The sequence below is a fragment of the Xyrauchen texanus genome, chromosome 22, assembly GCF_025860055.1.
Source record: "Xyrauchen texanus isolate HMW12.3.18 chromosome 22, RBS_HiC_50CHRs, whole genome shotgun sequence".
Lineage (NCBI taxonomy): Eukaryota > Metazoa > Chordata > Actinopteri > Cypriniformes > Catostomidae > Xyrauchen > Xyrauchen texanus.
Window position 1 is genome coordinate 32,255,175 of NC_068297.1, and position 23,475 is coordinate 32,278,649.

Genomic DNA, 23,475 nt, shown 5'->3' on the forward strand with positions numbered 1-23,475 from the left:
ACAGTCTGTGCGCAACCCAGATTTCCTCATCACGTGGACATGCCTCGTCTTTGTGCATTGTCGGCGCATGTTTCTGCCATTGATTTTACTGAAAGAGCATCACAAAGCAGTCATAATATGCATGTTTTAAATGCTTTTGTATTCGCTCGCTGTCAACAAAGTATCCTTTGAAAGGCTGAGCACTCGACCGTATGCAAGACGACTCGGAACTTGGAAAAAAGAAGTGTACCCGAGCCTTAAGACAGAAAGAGACCATCTAACTGACATACAGTGAGCCATAACAGTTATTTCTTTTGTACGTGACATTTAGGGGTGGGTTTATTAGGAACAGATTATAACACAACAATAAACTGACATAATAAAATAATAAACAGGTCAGTCTCTGCAAACAGTTGGACAGAACACATGGTAAAATAGTGTATCAACTTTGTGACCAAATTTCTGTCAGTTCTACTAGTGGATACATACACTCTGAACATCTTTCAAAGATTTGATGGCAATAACCCTGGCAAATGTAGGCAAATCAAATGTCTACTTCTTCCTTAACACTGCAACCCTGTCCTTTGTAAAAATGACTTTATCTTTAGGTGGAATGAAAACAAACAAAAGAAACGGTACACTCTGACGCCTGTTGTGAGTAGCAACAGCCAATCAGATTGGAAATGATGATTTCAGCCATTCAGCTAAAAAGGGGGAAAAAAATCTAAACAATTAGGGCTGTCGATTTAACGCGTTAATTCAGTCGATTAATTTTACAAAAAATAACGAGTAAAAAACATTTACACAATTAATCGCATGCCGACTGACCATAATAAGGAAGATTCCTGAGAAATGCAAGCTTGTAGTACCACCTGTTAACTCCAGAGGGCAGTAAGTGAAATTTCAGCTGTATGAGCAACACGCAGTTTATACAGTGAAGAAAACACTTCAGTAGGCAGAACAACACAAACATGCTTTTTCTTGTTTTCTGGTTCTTGTGTTCAAAACACTCGAAGGAGCGCAAATGCGATCTAAGGGATCCCAAGATCTGTTTAAAGATTGAGTATTAAACTATATTTAACTTGACACAGTAACCTAAACATTTTATGTTTATGATGCAACACACCCGAGACATCTGACGTAGGTGTAAATTGATGGGCCCTTAAACAAGCCCTCATAATAAAACTCCAACTGATTGACAAATTCACTTGTGAAATGGATTGCTGTGAACTGTATGCCAATGATTGACTTATGATCAATAATATGGTAGTAAACAATACATTGTATTCTAAAGCCGCTTTTTGTATGGCCTCATCAATGATTAACTCTTCTGCTACAGGAATGTAAAGCATTTTAATTATCTGAATATTTTATATAATATATATATATATATATATATATATATATATATATATATATATATATATATATATATATATATAATTTTTTAATATTTAAAGATAACTATGTATAATGATATATTGATATAAATATGTATAATCATTATATATTGAGTTATTATTATATGAGGGCCTTTCTCAGCAAATGTTTGTATATGCGATTAATCGTGATTAATTAATCGGGACACCATGTAATTCATTCGATTACAAATTTTAATTGATTGACAGCCCTATCAGTCCACAAACAAACTTGTCCAGTTCTTTATTCTTGGTTATCCGAGATAATTTACCCTTGTTTGCCATGTTTGGTTTCTTATTCTAGTTATAAGATAGAATGTATAGAAAGTGAGAATAACTGAGACAGTTTATATTTGTTTTTTTAAAGTTAAGTTTTGACTATTTATTTATTATGTATCTGTTTCAGTCTTTATTTGTTTTTTGTTCTTTTTTGTTAATAATAAAAAAAAATATTTAAAGCCAAGATTTAGATTGTAGCCTCATACAAGCACAACATGTAATCTAAGCTTTAACACACACATCCAGAAGATCTATCCAAAGGATCAAACTGTCTCAACATGGGGGCGAATCAGGGTGGGCTCAATGCCTGAATACAAATTGCAAACTTTTTAGTGCAAAAAAAAGAAAACAACAAAAAAACATGGCAGGAACCAGTTGGCTAAACCATCTCAACATTTCCATGACAAAATTGGCAAAGGAGAGTGATTTACACATACAGAGCACATCTCTTGAAATGGAAAATAAATCAGGGCTCATAAAGGGAAGAAACACATCAGGACATGTCACACTCTCAATTGTGAGTCCGTTCTAAATAATTCAGCACTATGCTCATGGATAAATAAAGCCTTCGAAATTTGGCCCGAAAGCTGATTGTCATAACACATTCCACAAATTAATGAATCAGGCACAATGTATTGTATTTCTGATCATTGTCATATTTATACCATCTAGAGATGTTAGGACATGCAAGCTTGTCTAGAAACACGTTGTATATATAATGCAGTTACACTGAAAATAATAATGTGTTGACTCAGTGGCATTTACAAGCAATCCTACTGACAGAATTTCAGTGCAAAAATGCCTACTTTCTATGTAAATTAGGCTTATTATAAACTCAGCAAAAAAGAAATGTCCTCTCACTTTCAACTGCTTTTAATTTCAGCAAACTTAACAAATATTTGTATAAACAAAAAGATGCAATGATTAAGACATAAACATAACAAGTTTCACAGACAAGTGATTAACAGAAATGGAATAATGTGTCCCTGAACAAAGGGGGTGGGGCAAAATCAAAAGTAGCAGTCAGCATCTGGTGGCCACCAGCTGCATTAAGTACTGCAGTACATCTCCTCCTCATGGACTGCACCAGATTTGCCAGTTCTTGATGTGAGATGTTTACCCACTCTTTCACCAAGGCACTTGCAAGTTCCTGGACATTTCTGGGGGGAATGACCCTAGCCCTCACCCTCTGATCCAACAGGTCCAAGATGTGCTCAATGGAATTGAGATCCGGGCTATTCGCTGGTCATGGCAAAAAAAAAGAACACTGACATCCCTGTCTTGCTGGAAATCATGCACAGAACGAGCAGTATGGCTGGTGACTTTGTCATGCTAGAGGGTCATGTCAGGATGAGCCTGCAGGACGGGTACCACATGAGGGAGGAGGATATCTTCCCTGTAATGCAGTGTTGAGATTGCCTGCAATCACAACAAGCTCAAACCGATGATGCTGTGACACACCGCCCCAGATCATGTCAGAATCTCCACCTCCAAATCGATCCCACTCCAGAGTACAGGCCTCGGTGTAATGCTTATTCCTTCGACGATAAACACTAGTTCGACCATTACCCCTGGTGAGACAAAACCGTGACTCATCAGTGAAGAGCACTTTTTGCCAGTCTTGTCTGGTCCAGCGAAGGTGGGTTTGTGCCCATGGAGTGATTGTGCATTCCTGATGTAACTCGGGTAGTTGTTGTTACCATCCTGTACCTGTCCCGCAGGTGTGATATTCGGATGTACAGATCCTGTGCAGGTGTTATTAAACATGATCTGCCAATGCAAGGATGATCAGCTGTCCTTCCTGTCTCCCTGTAGTGCTGTCTTGGGCGTCTCACAGTACGGACATATTAAATTATTGCCCTGGCCACATCCGCAGTCCTCATGCCTCCATGCAGCATGCCTAAGGCATGTTCACGCAGATGAGCTGGGACCCTGGGCATCTTTCTTTTGGTGTTTTTCAGAGTCAGTAGAAAGGTCTCTTTTGTGTCCTACGTTTTTATAACTGTGACCTTATTTGCCTACCATCTGTAAGCTGTTAGTGTCTTAATGACTGTTCCAAAGGCGCGTGTTCATTAATTGTTTATGGTTCATTGAACAAGCATGGAAAACATAATTTAAACCCTTTACAATAAAGATCTTATTTGGATTTTTACAAAATTACCTTTTAAATACAGTGTCCTGTAAAAGGTACATATCTTTTTTTGCTGAGTTTAGATTGTGCTATATTCACAAAATTGAACGCTGTTTGTCTGGAAGCAGAGGAGCATTATAACCATAAATCCGGACGCGTGGGGTTATTGAACGCACCTTCAACATTTTAAAGAGCCGTTTCAGATGTCTTTATCAGTGGTGGAGAAATGTTGTACAGTCCCAGGAGATTATAACCTTACTCTCATTACCGATCTGCAAGATCGTGTTAAGTGTGCTGTGCTAAGTACAAATTCCCCCGATTATCCTTCTAACCTTGCGGAGGTTCCAGGTATGGGTCGCCCAGTGTCCACCAGCACACACCAGCAGTAACCAGTGGATTGGTGGCATTGTACCGGCTTGTAAAGGCCAAGCAGACCGCAGTCAGGAATAAAGGTGGCCTCCCGTGGGTTCTGCCGGGCCTCATCCAAAGCGCTCTGCCTCTCCTGGTCACAAGAGTGAACTTTCTCTAAAACCATAAGAAACACACTCATTACACAGAAATATTTGCACTTCAAATATAGTTTCCTATTCTTCAACAATGGTAATTACCATCATCATTTCTTTGATCTACAGTGTATGCTCATTTTTGTAAATGGTTTGTAGTTTGAAGATAGTTAAAAGTTTTTCTTAAAGGCTGGGCTCAAGTTGAGGTGGAATGCGAAGGAATGCCACCCCCCTTGTTGAAAGTAATGGCAAACACCATACCCCTTGTAAAACCACCAACCCCCCTTACCATCCCCTTTAGATAAGTTGTGTCATGTATTAATTAGAACTAATCATGCAAGTAAAATATTTGTATTCTCTACATTTGATAAATAACAGAAACTGAATAACAGCTATTTTGATTTCTAAATATTTCAACATAATTGGGGTTGCCAGATATCAATACAGGCAGCCCCCAATCAGATCTTTTGTGATTTGCACAGATTAGAAATATTCCAGTGTTAAGCTTTAGTTGCACAATCTGGCAATCAAGGGTGTGCAAGCTCTCTCTACACTGTGGCAAACATGTACTTTGGAGATTAGCAATGGGTTGACATCCCCTTCCATGTGTTCACATGAAACTTACACCACAAACGGCAATACAAGTTTTCAAAAGTTACGCACACTTTCCAAAGTGGCCATCAGAACAGTTTAAGGAAATATTTTGACTTTCTTTAAAAAGAAGAGAACAGAAGGTGAGATATTGCCATGACTAGCACACAGTTGCAAAATATACATGTTTTTAACTAGGGATGTCCCGATACCACGCTCATGTACTGGTACTCGTATTCGTAAAAATGCTGATACCAAAAACCGACACCATCTAACGTGCGAATGCCATTACGTAAATATTCAGCCCACAAATAAAAATCATATATTGAAATATATAATTTGCATGTAATTCAAATGTGAGCACTTGTGAATGTGTAGAGACAGTGTTGTTCTGACGCCGGCTGCTCATACCTTTTAAAGCTCCTCCAAGGCTCATACAGGGAAAACACCATCATGAGCACTGTGCGCTCTGTTTGTAGCAGGTGACAGTAAACAGAGTGCAAATTCACATAGTAGTGTGAGGCACATACAGAGTACAAACTTCTTTAATTAAATAGCAGACTTTTGTGTTTTAATATGACTTTCGTGGTTTCACTTTGAGTCAAGTAGCGACCGACTTTTCCAGAGTGGGAAGCTGCCATCATAATGTCAGAGCTCCTTGGTCAAAACAACACAAACACTTCAAAATAAAAGCTCTGTCAAAATAAAAGCTAAATATATCCATACTATTGTCAGTGAGTCTCTAGTCTGTATTTCGCTAGGTGGGCATAATTTTTGGCTGGCTAGCGGAAGTGCGATTGGTTGGCATTTTGCGTGAAGCTGGTCACTGCTTGCTGGAGTGTCATGCCGTTAGCTTCTCGCTTTTTAAATGTTGTAAATCAAGATGTCTTTAAAATTCCCTGGACAATGTGTGAAGTTATCAGATATCCTAATAATCAAGTGAAACAAAATTATTGACTAAAACAGCAATGTTATGATCAGAAACCACTCGCAAAGCACAAGATGCTCCTGTCCCAGATGCTGCTTCTTCCATTTTCTGCCTTATACAGGAGGATTAACTTAGGAACATCTGTTTGAAAAAGCTTTGGAATCATTTGTTTGAGTGCTCTTTTCACTTTATTGGCAAGAATTCAACAGCGGATATTACTTGTGAAATGGTAACAGTATGGATATTAATTTAGTATCAGTGAAATGTATTTGTACAGAGCTTTTAATAACACATACTGTTTTGTAGTTGCTTTACAGAAAACATTTAACTTTTGTGTACAATGTTTATAATTATGTCCAAATAAATGTTTAATTGTATTGTATTTAGTTATTTTTGTATGTACAGCTTATTGTGTGGCTGCTAATACATCGTTATTTCCTACACAAGAACAATAAATTCAATCTATCAACAGGATCAGTTGTTCAGTCAACACTAAAATATTTCATGTAGTTTATAGCATTTAGAGACAGTGATTATGTATGTAAACTAACTATTATAAAGCTAGATTGAGCTTACTACACATTCAACTCCCATAAAATAATTGTATTTTATCCGAAAAACGGAAGCATGACAGTACCATCGCCTGCTGAAACTCCCTTGTATCTGCAGTAAGTACATTATCTTGGTACAACAAACTGTTCAGGTTCCAACTAGACTCAATATATGCTTTAAACTAAACAATTATCTACAGTTCTCAAAACATTTCCAACTTTACAGCTGTGAAGGCGCTAATAGGCTATATAGCTTTTCAGGTTAGTCTGCTCAGGTTCTTCCATCGATGATAAAGACTCAACAAAATAACTAAAATGCTTCTATTTGCAATATATGGCCATCATCCTCAAACCCATAATCATTAATAGATAACGCCTTGCTATAATTCTATGATAATTTGTTCTAAATATTTTTTAATTTTTAATGCTGCGTTAGTTCATAACATAACGACTGTTTACGCTTAACAAGAATTTTCATCCACATCGCCCACAATATGAAGAAGAAGAATATTGTTGATAGGAAATCAGTATGTAAGAAATACATCACTACTGTATAGTTACGTAATATTCAGTGTAATACAACAAATAATAATAATAATAATTCAAATAATAAATAAGTAGTAATTTTATTGTGCTTAAGCAGTATCTAACAAATGTGATGCTCTGTTATGGAGCACTTTATTTGAGAAAATATTACTCAAATGTTGTATTTTGGATTGTGCTGTGAGGTTCTTACATAAGCACTTAATTTGATAAAAAATAATAAAAAATTCTGTGTCACGATTTAGCAGAGATTGACAGGACCCAAACGCAGAGTTAAAAAGGGGATTTAATTATAAAGAACAAAAAACAACTTAAAACTCTCACAAGGGGGAAATAAAACATAAACTACCCCAAAGCTTAAAAATACAAACTAAATAATCCAGGGTTGGGGCAGAGGGTAACAGGAATCAAGACCGACCAGACCGAACAGGACTGGAAGCAAGACCGACATAGAATACATAGGCAAGACTGACTGGAAACACAAGACACACAAGATGAATTGGCACTGGACAGCACACACAAGGAGACTAATACAGTGATAGAAATCAACAGGTTAACAAGACAGGGCAGGTGTGACTAATAAAATAATAATAAGCAAACAAGGAGGCGGGGTATGACATAAGACAGACAGACAGACAGACAGACATGCAGCGATACAGAAATAAAACAAGTGAAGTGCTCTCACAAGAAAACAAAACACCCGAAAGGCATGAGCGCACATCACCAAGACGATAAGGCAATATACACTCATGCCAACCGACAAACAAGATGAGAGAATGCGTAGCAACGCAAAACAAAGCGAGGCCATGCACTCTCACAGAAAAAGGAACTGTAGCGTACTGTACATCGCAAGGCAAACGCCATGTGATGCACACAACAGGTGACATAAACAAGACAGGACACCTGTGCAAGAGTTTGGCCACACACAAACCCAAAATCTTAGACTGAAGTGACCGAACCTCAGCACAACGTCAATACAGCTTGCAACCCGGAAGCGCAGCACACACGAGTGCAATGAGAGGCGAACCCATGTTTGCGAGAGACAGATATAAACTACTGACGTGAGTGCATGCTGCCAAGATGACAAAAATGTGATGCTCCCACATCAATAACAAACAGAACATGGAGCATGAGTGTCCGGATCCTGACGCAGACCGAAACCGAACCAGACAGGAAGTCAGGATCCAGACACCACACTCCGGATATGAAACAAGGCAGACCGAAAAGCGCATGGCAGGGAATATAACTGAAACCAGACATGGGATGATGATGCCACGGTCATGTCCGAATAAACACAGACTAATAGAGCGACAGGACCATGACAGTAGACCCCCCCCCCATCCCCCCTCCAAAAGGGACGCATCCCGGTGTCTCAAAATGGGAACATCAAACAATACAGAAGACAAACAAAATGAGCACTAACACAACAGAAAGGGAGATAAACCAAGAAGGGAGCTTCAGAAAAAGGACGGGGTCTGGCGGCCTGGGAGGCCTCAGGGCAGAGGCAGGGTCTGGTGGATGGATAGTGGGCAGTGAACTGGACAGTGGACACTGGACAGGGTTCAGAGGTGAGTGGCTCAGGGGATGGAGCCATGGAAGGCTCGGGCACTGGCTGTGGTAGGGGAATGGCCTCAGTGGCTGTGAGCACAGGTAGTGACAGGGGAACGACCTTCGCAGTCCTGGGCACTGGCAGTGACAAGGGAACAGCCTTCATGGCTGTGAGCACAGGTGGTGACAGGGGAACAACCTCCTTGGTTGTGGGTCCTGGCAGTGATGGGGAACAGCCTCCATGGCTGTGAGCACAAACAGTGACAGGGGAATGACCTACGTGGCCATGGGCGCTGGCAGCAGCAGGGTAATTGCCTCCATGGCCATGGGCGCTGGCAGCGGGAGGGAAACGCCTCCATGTTCAATGGCAGCGACAGAGGAGTAGGTACCCTTCTCCTTCTCTATGGGGCAGTGAGGGGCACTGCTGCTGTAGCAGCCTCTGCCTCCTGGCAGTCAGCAGCAGAGGGCTCGGCTGAGATGTCCACTTCCAACTCGGGTTGTTATGAAGATTGGAAGTCTCCCGAGGCACAGGCCTTGAAGTTCCTCTCCCATTTGAGGGCAAGCTTTACTGACTCGGGAAACTCTGCCTCCTCACTCCGTTCTGGGACAATGGATCTAATGGGCTCACTCAGACCTGCCCAAGAGAGATCAATTAGTCAGGTCTGATCGTATCCCAGACCCGAGGACAATGATAAATATTCAAGGGCATACCCCCACATGGACTTATCATCCTGCCGCAGCCCATAAAGCTGCTTAACTAGTGCTGCATGCTGGCGATCAGTTGAAAAATCTCTGCTGGGTCCATCTTGGCCAGTTTGTTCTGTCACAAATGTAGAGAATGATGAGACTCAGCACCCAAGCTCAGTTCATCAAAGGTTTTATTAATATAACAAATGAGGCAAAAAACAAACCAAAAATCCCACAAGTGGGGAAAACAATCAAACATAAACTACCCCGAAGGGAAAAAACACAAAGTAAAAAATCCATGGCTGGGGCAGAGGGTAATTAGGACTGAACGGACTAAACAGGACTGGGTCTGGAAGCAAGACCGACATAGAATAAATAAGACCGACTGGAAACACAAGACACACAAGAGGAACTGGCACTGGACAGCACACATGAGGAGACTAAAATAGGGAAAGAAATCAAAGGTTAACAAGACAGGGCAGGTGTGTCTAATAAACTCAGACAAAAACTCAGACTGACAGAGAGACAGGACCATGACAATTATGTTGAAAATGAATTGTTATCTTTTCATTTGATTAAAGTTTTGAATTAATTCATTTATTGAAACGCAATTTTGGTGATAAAACTGAAATAAAGTAGAGAATGCGTGCGTCTGTGTGTGTGTGTGTGTGTGTGTGTGTGTGTGTGTGTGTGTGTGTTTGACAGCTAAAAATCAATTCAGAAAAAAAAAAAGAAAAAAAACAATAACAGAAGGTAAGTGCATAGTATGGCAATGTATAAGCATTAGCACCATGAATCTTGTACATAAAAAATAACACAATCTACTGCATATAATATACTGTATAAACTTTCAATCATTATTGAAAGTTATAATAATAAAGTATATAAGTTACTTTACTGATCTCATGTGGATTATATACATAGAATGAGACAGAAAGCATATTCCTCATATGCAGCATGGACCAAATGAAAGCTGCAATTACATTTTCTTTTCTCTATAATAATATAAATATTAGAACTGTCAAAATTAACAGGTTAACGCTTGTGATTAATTAAAAATATTATTTTATATTCATCGTGATTAAAGCTTTTACCAATTTTCACATTCGATTCTGACATTTTATTCAGTTCTGTGTGAGTTCTAAACACTGTTAGAGTTTATTTTTATTGTGGTGTTCTGTCTGCATCAGCAGAAAAATGCATGCTCAAGAACTGTTATTGGAACTGAAAGTCATGAAAATCACATGCTTCCAGTATTTTTTAAGAATTGGAATAAGGTTCTGAATAAGAACCAGTTCTCGGTTCCCAAGCCTAATTTTAAGGTCTATTCCAGTTCAAAGCCTTGCCCAAATGGCTTCCATTTTAAGTGCATTAGTACACACACAATTTTGTATTGTTCTCACAAACTAAGGAACAAGGCCAAATTAATTCTGTGGTAATAAACACCATGCCACAGATGCTGTTCATAGAGTTTAAATTGTATTGAACCTTGTTTTGGGGCATTCCTTTCATCCACCACCTCTGTCAAGAGTTGTATGTGTACATTTTGTCTACCAGTCAGTCAATTCAGCCAGAGAATAGTAAAAAGTGTGTTGTAAATGTTATTTCTGCAATTATGAAATCATCCAACATTAAATGTACACCACTTGAACTAAGTCAGCTACAGTATAATTGCCTAATGAAGGCCTATAAAAGATTTCTTAAAATACATTTAAGAGGCATCTTCACCCCTTTCCTGAATGGATGATCTTTCATGAAATCAGTCTAATTGTATTTATTAAAATATAGGACACTTGAGAGATGTTCTTTTAAATGTTTTACGCCTTGTCTCATAAATCTCTATTTATGTTGAAATCCATTTAGCACATTGCTCACGTAATGTGTCAGGCCAAGTATAACAGAACCACATGTTGAGGCTAATCCTCCTAGTGGTGTGATGAAGAGCTTTTTAACACATCAGATTCATGTTCTTCTCAATCAGATGTTTACAAAACGTCAAGCCAGAAATAGAGTTTTAAGAACCACTGTTGGCTGCTGAAACCCAAGCTTCTAAAGAGTGGATGCACCGCTGCATTAGCTACATAAGACTTTACACTCTCCAAAGTCTTCTTTCTGTCTTGATTTCTAAAGGGCAGTTCACTCAAGTCGTATGGATTACCTTTATGCTGCCTTTACGTCCTTTTTGGAGTTTACAAATGTTGGACCCATTGACTTGCTTTGTATGAACATAAACACATATCTCCTTCAATATATCTTTGTTTGTGCTCAGCAGAATAAAAATACTCATACAAGTTTGAGATGGAATAAGGGTTTAATAAGGAGTAAGTTATGAGAAAATTATAATTTTTGGGTGAACTATTCCATTAACCACAAGGCCATGGCTCCAACCCCAATTACCTAAATTTGTAACAAAAAAAGGGGGGGGGCTTAAGATCTGTGAGACAGCAGCGAGAGAGACCAGCTCAACCCAGTCATTGGTTCATCTGAGCCTCCAAATGAAAAGCATGAGCTAAAACCTCATTCAGTGTAACAAAATCCTGCTGTTTTTTGCTTTTGTCTCCATTACAAACAGTTCTGGTAAGGGGACTGACAGCGTTGGCGTGATCAGGAACAAGGCCAGGAGTGTTTTAAGTGGGACCTGACTTAAGAATGAGAGAAGGGGCCGCAAGTTAGCCATCGGAGCATTAATATGTCCTCTTTTCCACAGAAGGCCTGCAATTTGCACTCAAGTGTTCACGGCAGAATCCATGACTCCTGAGCTTCCCGCCAAAGTTCCTTCATATCTAAATTATTTAGCACTGTTTATAATACTGAGAGTATACTGGCGCCAAGCAGCTGGGATTCCCAAAATATTTTTATTTTATTATTATTACGATTCTACCAGTCTCCTTTTACAATAAATCAGGAATGGATAAGATAATCGCAAATGCCATTTAATCCTATTGACGTCATATTTTTGTTGCATTTTTTTAATTTATTTTTTTAAAGATGTGCACATAAAAGTTCATCTGATCCTCCTCCACTGCAGAGTAGAGTAACTTTAATACATTCTACACATTTTGTTTAAGGACAAGTGAGTCATGTTCATTTAAACAACCAGATATACTTTAAGTGAGAGTACAGCCGAGGTGAGAGCTTACTGTTTCTTAGAATGTTTAGCTGTGGTTCTCGTTCAGTGTTTACAGGCTGGTATTGATTAGTCTATGTGCAGTATGATGTAGGTAAACTGCTGAGTTCCTCGCTATCGTGGCTGAAAATCAGAGCATATGCTTTTCATCGTGCCTTGATCTGGCCAAACAAAACAGCTCTTAGTACAAGTGCTTAGACTTATCAGTCTCCAGTAAACACAATGTTCCTCTCTCTCTCAATTGTTTTGCTCATTTGCATACTAACCCCCCCACACACACACACACACACACACACACAAACACACCACACACCCCACCCCAGTGCACTGTCTCTACATCTCGCTCTATTCTTTCGCTATCCCTCCAAATTTTTTCAGCTGTGAGGTGATCACCCTGCACTTGGATCTATGTATTCTGCACACATAAAGTAACAGAAGAGGGTGTGATGGGCCAGAAGAGGAGGGGTGTGATCTTGAGGGTACCATGTTTTCTTCAAATAATAATATGCAACAGGTAGGGTAAGAAAAGTTTCATCGAGACTGTCAATTCTCCTCATCAGTAACATATTGAAGATTTATGTAGTCAGGCCTAACCAGTGTTCGGTGAGTTACTCAAAATATAGAAATGTGTACATGGTAAAGTAACAAATTACTTTAGGACTGATTTCCTCTTCTTTTTCTAAGTAAACTGACAGCTGTTCTTTGATCTGGATGTTTTAGTTGGTAATAATCTCAGGCGTCTGCCTGAGAGAAGCAGCTGAAAAAAGTTATGTGATAGATGGGATGGGTCCTCAATGATCTTCTTAACACATCTGTTAGTCCACTGAATATTGAGAGATTCCAATGATGGTAGTTCCCTGTCAAAAAGCTACACTTTGATGCTGTGCTGATTTAGCGCTTTGGGAACAACTTCAGGTGTGACCAGCTGTGAATATGTCTGCAACACGTCAACAAAATTTTCCAGAATTTATAGCTACTGCTGGTGACATCATTGGATGCACCTGTAGCAGGGCTATAAATAGATCACAGGTGCATCGTCAGATCTTTTGTCTTCAGATCACTCACAAGTGTGTGTTGTGCTTCAAGAGCCTGTCAGAAACTTTCTAAATCATCCAACATTAGCTACTTTGCTATTTTGCCTCTTTTAGGATTTAGATTTTGTTAGGCAGTGTGCAGAAACCTTTCTCTTTTTTCCTAAAATAAAAAAATGACTGAAAGACAGAGCAAGCAGTGTGTGTTCGCTTGATTACACTCTATGGCTGAGAGGGACACACACCAGTTTTATTTTGTATGTTTGGGGGAAGAGCATGCTGCTCTTGTTTTGGCCGGGGAAAGTGCGAGCATTGCGATCTGTTCTCATTCAAAATGCTTTGCACTCGTCTTGCTTACTTCCGAGAGTCAGCGCCCACACTTCCATCGTGGGGCTCTTGTATGGATCTGGCTCAGGAGCGAGAGACGGGTCCGTCCCTATTGCTCGCTCTCTCCCCAGATCCAGCTGATCCTTCCCGTGATCCTGAAGCGCAATCCGGCGCCTCTTCGGTTCATGAGGGGAATCATGAATCTCTTGAGTCTGCGGACATCGAGTTACCCACCTCTGAGCATTCCGGGCATGATAATAAATCATCGGAGGAATTACTCCAGGTGATTACTCGTGTGGTGGCCAGGCTTCAATTAGACTGGCCACACGAACAAGAGACCCCCAAAAGTTGGAGGACAGATTTCTGTCTGGTAGCCAAGGGAAGGGAAAGCCACATCCGTCCCTTCCTTTCTTTGATGACCTCCATGACGAGCTCTCTCGTTCATGGAGAAAACCTTATACTTCCCATGTCTTCGTGCCCTCGGCATCGATATATTCAACTATTGTGGATGCCGCCGCGATCTGTCTCTCCGCGCGACCAAGCAGACGGCCCACTCCATTGACAGGTCTATGTCTGCTTTAGTCAGCACAGAGAGACACTTATGGCTCAACCAGTCGGGCATCAGAGACAAGGACAAAATGTTCCTTCTCGATGCCCCGGTTTCACCTTCTGGCTTATTTGGTGATGCTATGAATGTATTTATCACCAGGTTCCAGGAGGCAAAAAGTCACGAGGAAGCCTTTGGGCAATTCCTTCCTTGCCACACTCAGGGGGAGAGGCCATCGGCCACCCAGCCCCACCCCGGTCCTTCTAGAAAGTGAGTCGTGCTCCCCCTCGTAGACTCTGGGGACCGGCTCGTCGCCCTCAGCAGCCCCCAAAGCAAGACCTCAGGGCAGTCATTTCTAAGAGGAAAAAACCCTGACGATCCTGCGCCCAGCCTTCTGGGGGTAGCCCCCCTCAGGACGGGGCGCGTGTATCATCCACTTCGACCCACCCGATACCCCCACGAAAGCTCTCCATTCCCGCCGCCTCTGGTGTTTTGGGAGTTAGAGGCTTCCAGAGAAATGTTGGGTGTACCGTTGCTTCCTGCCTTAGTCCAGGACACGGAACACTCAACATCCCCTCAACAGGAAGTGTAAAAATGAATACCCATCTCAGAGAACCTGGCATGGAAACTTGCTAGGTATTTCTATGTGGGTCCTTAGAACAGTAGAAAAAGGCTACAGAATTCAATTTGTTCGCCGTCCTCCGCGTTTCAACGGCGTGGTTTCCACTACCGTGAAACCGGAGCAAGCATGTCTACTGTGGAAAGAACTGCAAAATCTCTTGGTCAAAGGGGCCATAGAACGTGTTCCCCTTCCAGAGAAAGAGTCAGGTTATTACAGCAAATACTTCCTGGTTCCCAATAAGGGTGGGGGGGTTGCGTCCGATCTTAGATCTTCGAGGCTTGAATCGCTCAGTCAGGGCAAAATGCTAACTATCAAGAAGGTCGTGTCCCAAATCCAACATCACGATTGGTTGATCACGATCGATCTCATGGACGCATACTTTCATATAGAAATTCTGCCACAACACAGGAAGTTCCTGAGGTTCACTTTCGGGGCTAAGCCTTCCAATATCGGGTTCATCCATTCGGCCTAGCCCTATCACCCTGCACATTCACGAAATGCATGGATGCAGCGCTGGCTCCTTTGTAACTCTGGGGCATCCGCATTCTGAATTACTTAGACGACTGGCTGAAACTACCTCAGTCTCAAGAACTGGCAGTTCAGCACAGGGATATCGTATTAGCTCATCTGGTTTCTCTGAGTTTGAGACTCAACCTCAAAAAGAGCATTCTCTCTCCCACTCAGGGAATTACCAAGCCATAAGTCATAAGCACGAAGTCAATGAGCGTGGGCATGTTATTTTGGTATTTTCGTGCACCCATCTTGGTGCTAGTAGGTTTGGTGAAATCGTCCACGCAACGCGCAAATGAGGCTGGATTAAGTGCAAAAGAATTCTGAGGTTCTTCTCAGGGATGTTCACCATCTGCTTCCTATTATAGTCCATACCATGTTAAGCACCAATAATATAAACAACTGCACATTCATAAGGTGTTGGTAGTGTAAATGGACTGTATGTGATGAATTAGAAGAATAGAAAATGTGCATTAACTGCTTCCTTGATGAATGCCAAATTATAGGGAATGAAATTATTATTATCATTTTCATCTACTGACACACAATCATGGCCATTATTAACAGTGATTGTATCTGCAAGCACTTCACTTCTACCTATCGATTGTAAACTTAAAATATTATATGTATTTAAACACGAAAAAAAAATTAATAGAACATATTTTTTAATTCAAATTACACTTTAAAAAACATCTTATTCAAACATTTTAGTCTCTCTTTCTTCCACCTGCCCCTTTTGCAGTGACTAAAAATAAATCTCTACAACAGGTGGAAAATTACTTGTAGGCTACAAATTAAATCATAAATACAATTGTAAATATACAATAATAATAATGCATATAAACATTACTATATAATAATACAAATATCTGAAAAAATAAACCACGACCTCTAGAAAGTTTAATACAAATCTCAAGCGATTGCCGATGAAAGATTGCGAGTTTCAGGGACATTATTTGATGTTCTGTACTTTCAGAGTTTGGATATTAACTTTATTACCACCTGCTGGTGGAATATCCAAACTGCAATTGCAGGGATTTAATTTGAACTTTGCACCGAGTTAAGAGGCGGTATTGAAACGTCATAGAGCAACAACCTATTTCTAAGGAAACTCTTACTATAGATACAAAGAGTAAACATTGTCTCACAAAATGTCTAATTCATTTTTTGTCATGATGTTTCTTTGTTTTAAATCCTAAAACTTGTTTTGAGGTTTAAATTAGATTTTGGATAAGTATATCAACTGTATATCAAGAAAGTAAGGTATTTATTTATTTACTTTGTTTTATTTTGTTCACAATGGATGATCCAATAATGCATAATCTCTTGTCAATTCCTCAAGCCCTTTCTAGGCAGATGAAGCACCTTGGTAATTTGTAACACTGCATATACTTTTACCAGCGATTTTCACACAAAGTGAAATATACACACACACACACACACACACACACACACACATGTTGTGTTTCCATGTTTTATGGGGACTTTCCATAGACATAATGGTTTTTATACTGTACAAACTTTATATTCTATCCCCTAAACCTAACCCTACCCCTAAACCTAACCCTCACAGAAAACATTCTGCATTTTTACATTTTCAAAAAACATAATTTAGTATGATTTATAAGCTGTTTTCCTCATGGGGACCGACAAAATGTCCCCACAAGGTCAAAAATTTCGGGTTTTACTATCCTTATGGGGACATTTGGTCCCCACAAAGTGATAAATACACACTCACACACACACACACACACACACACACAAAGTTTGGAGAAATCTACAGATTTTGCTGTTTCGGAAGGAAATTGATACTTTAATTCACCAAAGTGGTATTCAACTGATCACAAAGTATAGTCAGGACATTACTGATGTAAAACATTATCACCATTAATATTTGAAAAAAGTCATTTTGATCAAATCTAGACAGACCCCATTTCCAGCATTCATCACTCCAACACCTCTAGAATCTCGTCAGTCAATCATTATTTTGAGGAATGAAGGCTATACTATGCTTGAACAGTACAATAGTAAAGAGAAGACTCAGGGGTGCAGGCCTTATGGGAATAATTACAAAGAAAAAGCCACTTTTGAAACAGAAAAACAAAAATGAAAATGTTAGAGTGGACAAAGAAACACAGACATTGGACATCAGATAATTGGAAAAGAGTGTTATGGATCATAAACCCCATTGAGATTAGTGGTATCAGCTAGACTGTAAGGTGCGTGAGAAGTGCCCGACAAGACAGCCACACCTATGGCAAGAGCTACAGGAAGTGTGGGGTGAAATGTCACCCGAGTATCTGGACAAACTGACAGTTTGAATGCCAAGGATCTGCAAAGCTGTCATTGTTGCACATGGAGGATTTTTTTATGAGAACACTTTGAAGTAGTTTAAGTTTTTTTCAAATTGTAATAGTAATTTTTCAAATTATTAATGTCCTACACATACATACATTGTGATCAGTTGAATGCCACTTTGGTGAATAAAAGTACCAATTTCTTTCCATAAGAGCAAAATCTGTACATTATTCCAAACTTCAGTGTATATATATATATATATATATATATATATACATTATGGTAAGTGTTTCATTCAACAGAGAAAGCCCTTTGTTAGAATTCCTTTCAATTTTGTTCATATGAATTGTGTCTAAGGTGGAATAAATACCCTCGGATATTATTTTCCATGCCTACCAATTATACACATAATTGGCTCCTGGTTAATGGTACTGTATATACTGTGCTAAAGCAGAAATCAAATAGTAGAGATTTTGCTAAACCAATTATACAGTTATATGGTAGATTTATTTTCAGGTATATTATTAATGGGAGTGTCTACTTTGCATTCATTGCATGCAAGATCATTGCAAATAGTAACAGTAATAGACTGAACACTATGAAAAAAATAACTAAAGTGAAAGAACTAATTGAAAATAAAATAGAATATAAATTATTTAAAAGTCAAAACAATAAAAACCCTGCTTAAACCATGATATAACATTTTGGTCATACCACCACTGGAACTATATTCATATACACTGATAGACATACACAACACACACGTCGTTGCCCTCAGCCAGGAAATCTATACTCCTGCACTCTAAAAATTCACACACCACTACAGACTGCACTGCTGTTCTCATCCAAAAACCTCACAGTGCTCGATGGTGTTGACTAAGCATGCCCAGAGGGTGCAAAACTAATTTGAAAGAAATTGTAAAGGAGACACAGAGAGCAAAACAAATTATACAGAAGACAGTCGACACATACAGAGAAGGAGATTGCACCATAATTCTAGTGGTATTAGGTATCTCGGCCCAGGACATGCTGAATATCAAATCTAAAACTGGAATGGAATTGTTGCACAATCAAATGCGCTTGAATGCACCGACTTGGATAAAGCAATAATAATGATTTAAAAATATTTTTGTTGGATTGTGGAGGCTGGCCACAAGATATTTATGTGTCAGCACAAAACTTTATTCGAAAATGTGTGTTTTTGGTTATTGCTGCTCAAAGAAGTACTGTATATTGTAAGATATAAACCATGACGTAATTAGCTAGCTACGTCTGCTTTGAAATCAAACACATGGAAACAAATTAATTTGATATTTACTTGGCTCAAAATTAAAGCAATAGTTTACAACCAAAAATTTATAAATACATATGACTTATTCTTCCATGTACATAAAACAGTATAGTTTACTGTATAAAAGAAATGTGTTTAAAAAAAAAAAAGAATACAATTGATTTGTGTCATTTGAGTAACAAATCAATATACAAGTTACTCTGTGACGGTGCGTCAAGCCAGATTTGACCTCAGCAGTGTTAAAACATAATTTGTTCGCCAAGAATGTTGAATGCACCAAGTTTGAATATGAGGAAGTGCAAATGATCATATGATCAACCATATGGTTCATTTTTTGTAGCTTGACAGCCCATGGACACACTTAGCAAAACATCTCCTTTTAGTATATTCCACAGAAGAAATAAAGTCATCCAGGTTTAGAAAATCATGATGGTGAGTAACAATTGGATGGATGGATGCTTACTTACCTGGCTTCCTACTATTTGAGTTGTTCTGTTTGTTCTCTTTGTATACCAGCTGCTTAATCCACAATGTGGGGGCTGTAATCTCTGTGACCAAAAAAATAAATAAAATAAAAATTACCATCATGTTTGCTTCAATCAGAATTAAGACATAAATAATTGCAGGACTAACTTTAATGTTATGTTAATGTTTTTTTAAGTTGCAGAATTACCCTCAGCTTCTGGGACAACATGTGTCTCCATAGTGGGTGTGGATTTAAAACCATCATCTGGATTGAGGGTGAGAAAGAAACGGAAAGAGACTACCATTATTGAGGTTAATACAATCTACTCTCCACAACAGTTGAATGATTGGGATTTGCACATGGCCCGGCCAAGAGCTCAGAAAACAAAGTGGGTGAGAGATAGAGGGGCTACACAGAGAGAAAATAAAGGTGAGAAAACACAGAGATAAACAACAGTGCTTATCCATTCACACTAAGTCACACACACTAAAGATAAATAAGTGTTTACGGATGGATAGTGTCTAGATAAGGAGTGATTTAAATGTTTATTTACAGTAAATGTCAATAACTGAATATTTAACCCACTCAGTCAAATATGCCATAATTCTTAAGAAATGGGAAACCTCCTACAGTACTTACCCACAAATGCTCTATTGCATTCTGGCTGAATTTCACGTGCCCAACATCAGGTAATTGCAGGACCTTGCAGTGGAGGGGCCAAAGCCACACTGCAAATGCCTCAATTAGGTGGCAGTGGAAACCAGGTCAAAAAATACAAGTATTGAACTCAGCTAACATATGGTCTTTTACACGCAGGGGATATCTGGAAATATAATGGTAGTGATATATTCACTGAAATGAGCTGATGATCATTTGAACCCGTAAATACCTGCCTCTGGTCTTTAGTGACCTGTGACTTCATTCCTCTTCATTTTACCACATACATTTTTTTTAAGTTATGACAAACCCTTTAGTGTACCTCAACATTTCTCTCATGAATATTGTCACAAAGTCAAATTTCAATATATATAAAAAGAGATTTGCATTGGGGAGGGAACGAAACATTGTGTCGAATGAAGTGACACAAGGGGTCTTCCTTGGGAGCCTTGCGTACCTCTGAACTTGAGAAAAGACCAATGAGAAAATGGCAGACAGAATTTGCATGTACCGCCCTGGACATACAGGTATAAAGGGAAGCGGGCGTGTGTCTGTCATTCAGGTTTTTGCACTGAGGAGCCGTGAATAAGATACGGTCGTTTACAGTGGTAGGTTTAGTGTCGTGGCAGAAGGGACACAACATCTCGTTCCCTCCCTCAGGATGTTACAACAGTAACCGTGACATTCCCCTTCAGTCATTCACTCAACGTTGTGTCGACACTAGTGGTCCCATTCAAAAGTGCCATGCACTAGACTGTGTTACGTGAACCGCTGACACATGTGCAAGTTTGACGCCCAGCAATGTGTGGTCACATTAAGTGGTTTAATTTCGTATATTTTGAATAGTTGGCATATGTATATTGCTTTATAAGGGCCTCATTTGTTTCATTTGGTGTAAATTTATTTTTTAAGCTGTATTCCAAATTTCCACCACAAGGGGGCCTCGCATCCCAGTGAGACTGCATATTGTGGCTGTAGCCGACTCTCATCTTTAGTCTGGCAGAAGCGAGAGAAGGAAACACAATACCTGTTGCCAGTCTCATAATTTTCCTGTTCTTTTCAGGTTAGTTGCTAGCAAAAACACACAAATGTGGTCAAAATAATGTCAGTATAATGTATGAATGCTTTTCCGTGTTTTATACTGGATGAAGATTGCAGTTAGTAGTTATTTAGAGGAACACAGAGTAACGTGGTTGGAATGCTACAGCTAAAGCCTAGCAAGTTAGCTTCACTTACAGAACGTGTGATCACAGGTTTCATCATATTCCTGTTCTTTTCAGGACAACATTTTAATCTGACCACAGGCCTAATGCCCAGGGCCTGTTACACAAGCAGGCTACTGCGTGCTAGAATCAACTGAAAATATGTCATATACAGACCTTAGGTTCCCAGGACCCCTGAGGAGGGAACAGGTGCCTTTTCTCTCTCTATGTCTCTCACATAGAGTGTAAAGCGGCTGGGGCTATCTTAATGCTATGAAATGCATCGGGGAAGGCAGTCTTCCCCGATCCTATTCTTTCAGGGGGAAAAGGCCCTGTGGAGGCCACATCCTGCCCAGACTAGGGGGAGGTGATATGTGGCCAATAGACCACATGGGTTGTCAAGCCACATGTGGGAGCGGCACGGTGGTTGGTCCTACCTGATGAGGGTGGAGCTCTACAAACACAGTGACCAGGGGCAGTGGGACTGCACAAGGGAGACACTGGTCCACCGACAGGGGAACAAAGCAGACAAAAAGCTGCTCAGAACATCTAAAGCTCTGTGTGTGGTCAAAATAGATATGCAAAACACGTACCGGACACAGCAACAAAAAGGCTGGGTCTGCCTCCACCCGGGCAGCGCTTGCAGGTTCAAGACCTGATCCCGGAATGAACTCTTGGCAAGTATCGCTGACAGAGAACGCTTGCAGGTCCACAACACTCTTTATGGAAGTTAGCGCTATCAGGAGGGCCATCTTCAAGGAGAGGGCCATGAGCTCAACTGAGTCAAGTGGCTCGAAGGGGGGTCTCTTAAGGCCCAAAAGGACCACTGAGAGATCCAAGAAGGGGAACAGGCTTGGCCGGGGAGGATGCAGTCTCTGGGCGTCTCTATGGAACCTGATAATCAAGTCGTGCTTACCCAGGGTCTTGCCGTCCACTGTGTTGTGGTGGGCCGCTATAGTGGCTACGTACAGTACACCTTCGAGGTGGAGGAGGACATCCTCCCCTCCTGCCTCTCTTGCAGGAATGAGAGCACAGAATTGCGCATCTCTGTGGGTCTTCAGATCGGGAAGAACACCAATTCGCGAACAAGCGACACTTCAGGGCGTAAAGTTGCCTGGTGGAGGGGGCTCTGGTTGATCGTGTCTACGACTGCAAGTGTTAGGTCACTCAGATCTTCCGCGTCCCGTCCAGGGGCCTGACATGCAGGTTCCAGTGGTCTGGGTGCAGATGCCAGAGGGTGCCCCGTCCCTGAGAAAGAATGTCCTTCCTCAGGAGAATTTACCAGGGAGGTGCTGTCACAAGGAGCATGCGATCCGAGAACCAAGTCTGAGTGGGCCAGTAAGGAGCCACTAAGATGACTTGTTCCTCATCCTCCCTGATCTGTGCCATGCCGAATCAGCCCCAAATCAGCTGGACCACCTGGGGGAGCAGCCTCCACTCTCTGCTGGGCAAAACTTGTCGCGACAGCGCATCCGCTGTCGTGTTGCTTTTGCCCGGGGTATGAGTTGCACGAAGTGACCTGAGTTGCTGCTGAGTCCAAAGGAGGAGATGGCGGGCCAGTTGTGACATATGACGAGAGCGCACGCCCCTTGGTGATTTATGTACGCTACCATTGCAGTGCTGTCTGAACGGATGAGAGATGTGCTTGCCCCGAACAGCGGGAGAAACCTCTGCAGGGCACGGAATACAGCCAGCCAGTTGATATGCCAACGCAGCCGAGGCCCTATCCATTTCACAAGGCGCACCAACCCAGTTGAGAGGCATCTGTGGTAACCAGCGCCGACATACTCATCCAATTCAAGGGTGAACGCAGGCTGGCTGTGAGACGAACGAGGCAATCGAGCATGCTGGGGGGTGGGTGGTTCGTGGGGATTTCCCCGGAGAAACTGAGCCCGCTACGATCCCCAAGTCGCCTCCATCGTCAGTTTCATTTGATGAATGAAAGCCACGACCGTTATGATGTCATGGTCATGTTCTTGCAATGAGTACATGAACCATCCACAAACGCGGCCTCAGTATCGCTGCCCAGGCACACGAACATGAACGTCTATGAACATTGGTCTAGGAGAGATATCGACCGCATCCAGGAACTACACAGAGGCGGAAAGTTATCTTTAAAAAGTCGCGTCCTGAAAAGGACGTTCAACACCTGCTTGCGTATTGCTCTTTTATGAGTGAAAATAAAATCTTTCAGAGAAATCAAACTCTTTAAGGTGGGGAAAACACTCTTTTAGACAGA

General features: G+C 40.7%; 1 protein-coding gene across 7 annotated transcripts in view; it reads right to left on the reverse strand.

The window, feature by feature from the left end:
- Positions 1–23,475, reverse strand: part of LOC127662557 (SPARC-related modular calcium-binding protein 1-like) — a 104,451-nt gene that overhangs the window by 35,573 nt on the left and 45,403 nt on the right. For 5 of the 7 annotated variants that reach the window (XM_052153798.1, XM_052153797.1, XM_052153800.1 and 2 more), the window contains 3 exons: positions 19,585–19,674; positions 19,379–19,459; positions 4,140–4,332 (listed from right to left, as the gene is read on the reverse strand). In XM_052153798.1, coding sequence (XP_052009758.1) covers positions 4,140–4,332; positions 19,379–19,459; positions 19,585–19,674 — 364 coding nt within the window. The remainder of the gene's footprint in view (positions 1–4,139; positions 4,333–19,378; positions 19,460–19,584; positions 19,675–23,475) is intronic. The other 2 variants (XM_052153801.1, XM_052153799.1) reach the window with 1 other exon arrangement.